Source organism: Limulus polyphemus, unplaced genomic scaffold (genome assembly GCF_000517525.1).
Source record: "Limulus polyphemus unplaced genomic scaffold, Limulus_polyphemus-2.1.2 Scaffold3935, whole genome shotgun sequence".
NCBI lineage: Eukaryota > Metazoa > Arthropoda > Merostomata > Xiphosura > Limulidae > Limulus > Limulus polyphemus.
Genome location: NW_013669545.1, coordinates 34729 through 36307, shown reverse-complemented (window position 1 = coordinate 36307; position 1579 = coordinate 34729). Strand labels below are relative to the sequence as shown.

At 30.4% G+C, this 1579-nt stretch overlaps 1 protein-coding gene across 3 annotated transcripts in view; it reads left to right on the top strand.

Annotated features, from left to right (window-relative positions):
* Positions 1-1579, top strand: part of LOC106470309 (serine/threonine-protein kinase SIK3-like) — an 83364-nt gene that overhangs the window by 70404 nt on the left and 11381 nt on the right. For all 3 annotated transcript variants that reach the window (XM_013930854.2, XM_022398914.1, XM_022398915.1), the window contains one exon: positions 633-936. In XM_013930854.2, the coding sequence (XP_013786308.1) occupies positions 633-936 (304 nt within the window). The remainder of the gene's footprint in view (positions 1-632; positions 937-1579) is intronic.

The following is a 1579-nucleotide window of genomic DNA, read 5'->3' as shown; positions in this document are numbered from 1 at the left end:
ATGATTTCACTATTACTTTCAGGTAATTGACAGGGATATGAATTTTACTATTACTTTCAGGTAATTGACAGGGATATGATTTCACTATGACTGTCAGGTAATTGACAGGGATATGATTTCACTATAACTTTCAGGTAATTGACAGGGACATGATTTCACTATTACTTTCAGGTAATTGACAGGGACATGATTTCACTGTTACTGTCAGGTAATTGACAGGGATATGATTTCACAGTTACTTTCAGGTAATTGACAGGGACATGATTTCACTATTACTTTTTGTGAGATAATATTAAAAAATTATCTTTATAAGCACTTCATAAATTATCTCGATGTCTGAAAATAGTAACTACATTCTGATTCTGTCATTTCTGTGTCTTAGATTTAATAGATGTGTAGCTATAAGTTAATAACTTATTTTTCACAAAAATAATTCAGTTTCTAAACTAAACAGTGCATATTGTTACATGATATAGATTAAGTTTCTTTTTAGTTTAACAATGAAACTGAATTGTAAAATTTGTATAACTACAAATTTTCAAGATTGTATGAAACAAAAATGTAGGTTTGACTGTTTTAGCGTGAAACACACAACCTATATTAATTCTTTATAAAACATTTTGTTCTGATAGTTTGGCGAGTTCACACTGGAATCTGATAGAGAGGAATCCACTAGAGAAACTGTTTTTAATTACCAAGTGATCCGTCGCCATACAGTTGGTCCAAGTGATATAAATCATAAACATGTCTCGGGGACATCTACTGGAAGTAAATCTAAACTGAGCCATAATTTTAAACCTCTTCCAACGTTACCACTTAGTGCTTTGCCAAATACTAATCTTCCTCAGAACTTGCCATTTGTACAAAATTTCCATCCACAAAATTTCTGTGTGAAAGACCAACATTTATTGAAACCACCCCCAGTACTTGGAGCAGGTAAGTAATATTTACTGTGATGGCTTTATCAAGAGAAATTTGGGAGTGTGATATAGTGTGTGATAGAATACTGAAACCATATTGAATTAAATCATGTGACACGTTTTATCGTCAAAGTGAAAAAAAAGTAAACCACTGCTTATTTAAAGTATCTCACACTTAGTTACTGATAGGGTAATTTCTATTCTAATACTTCCACTTAGTGAACAGATTAAATAGATTGACCAAAAATAGTTATTGTAATGAATACATTGAATTGTTTGTTAGGTTCACACCTATATAAAACAGATTGGTCAAAACTAGTTATTGTAATGAATACATTGAATTGTTTGTTAGCTTCACACCTATATAAAACAGATTGGTCAAAACTAGTTTTTTATATAGGTGTGAACCTAACAAACAATTCAATGTATTCATTACAATGAGATTGACCAAAAATAGTTATTGTAATGAATACATTGAATTGTTTGTTAGGTTCACACCTATATAAAACAGATTGGTCAAAACTAGTTATTGTAATGAATACATTGAATTGTTTGTTAGCTTCACACCTATATAAAACAGATTGGTCAAAACTAGTTATTGTAATGAATACATTGAATTGTTTGTTAGGTTCACACCTATATAAAACAGATTGACCAAA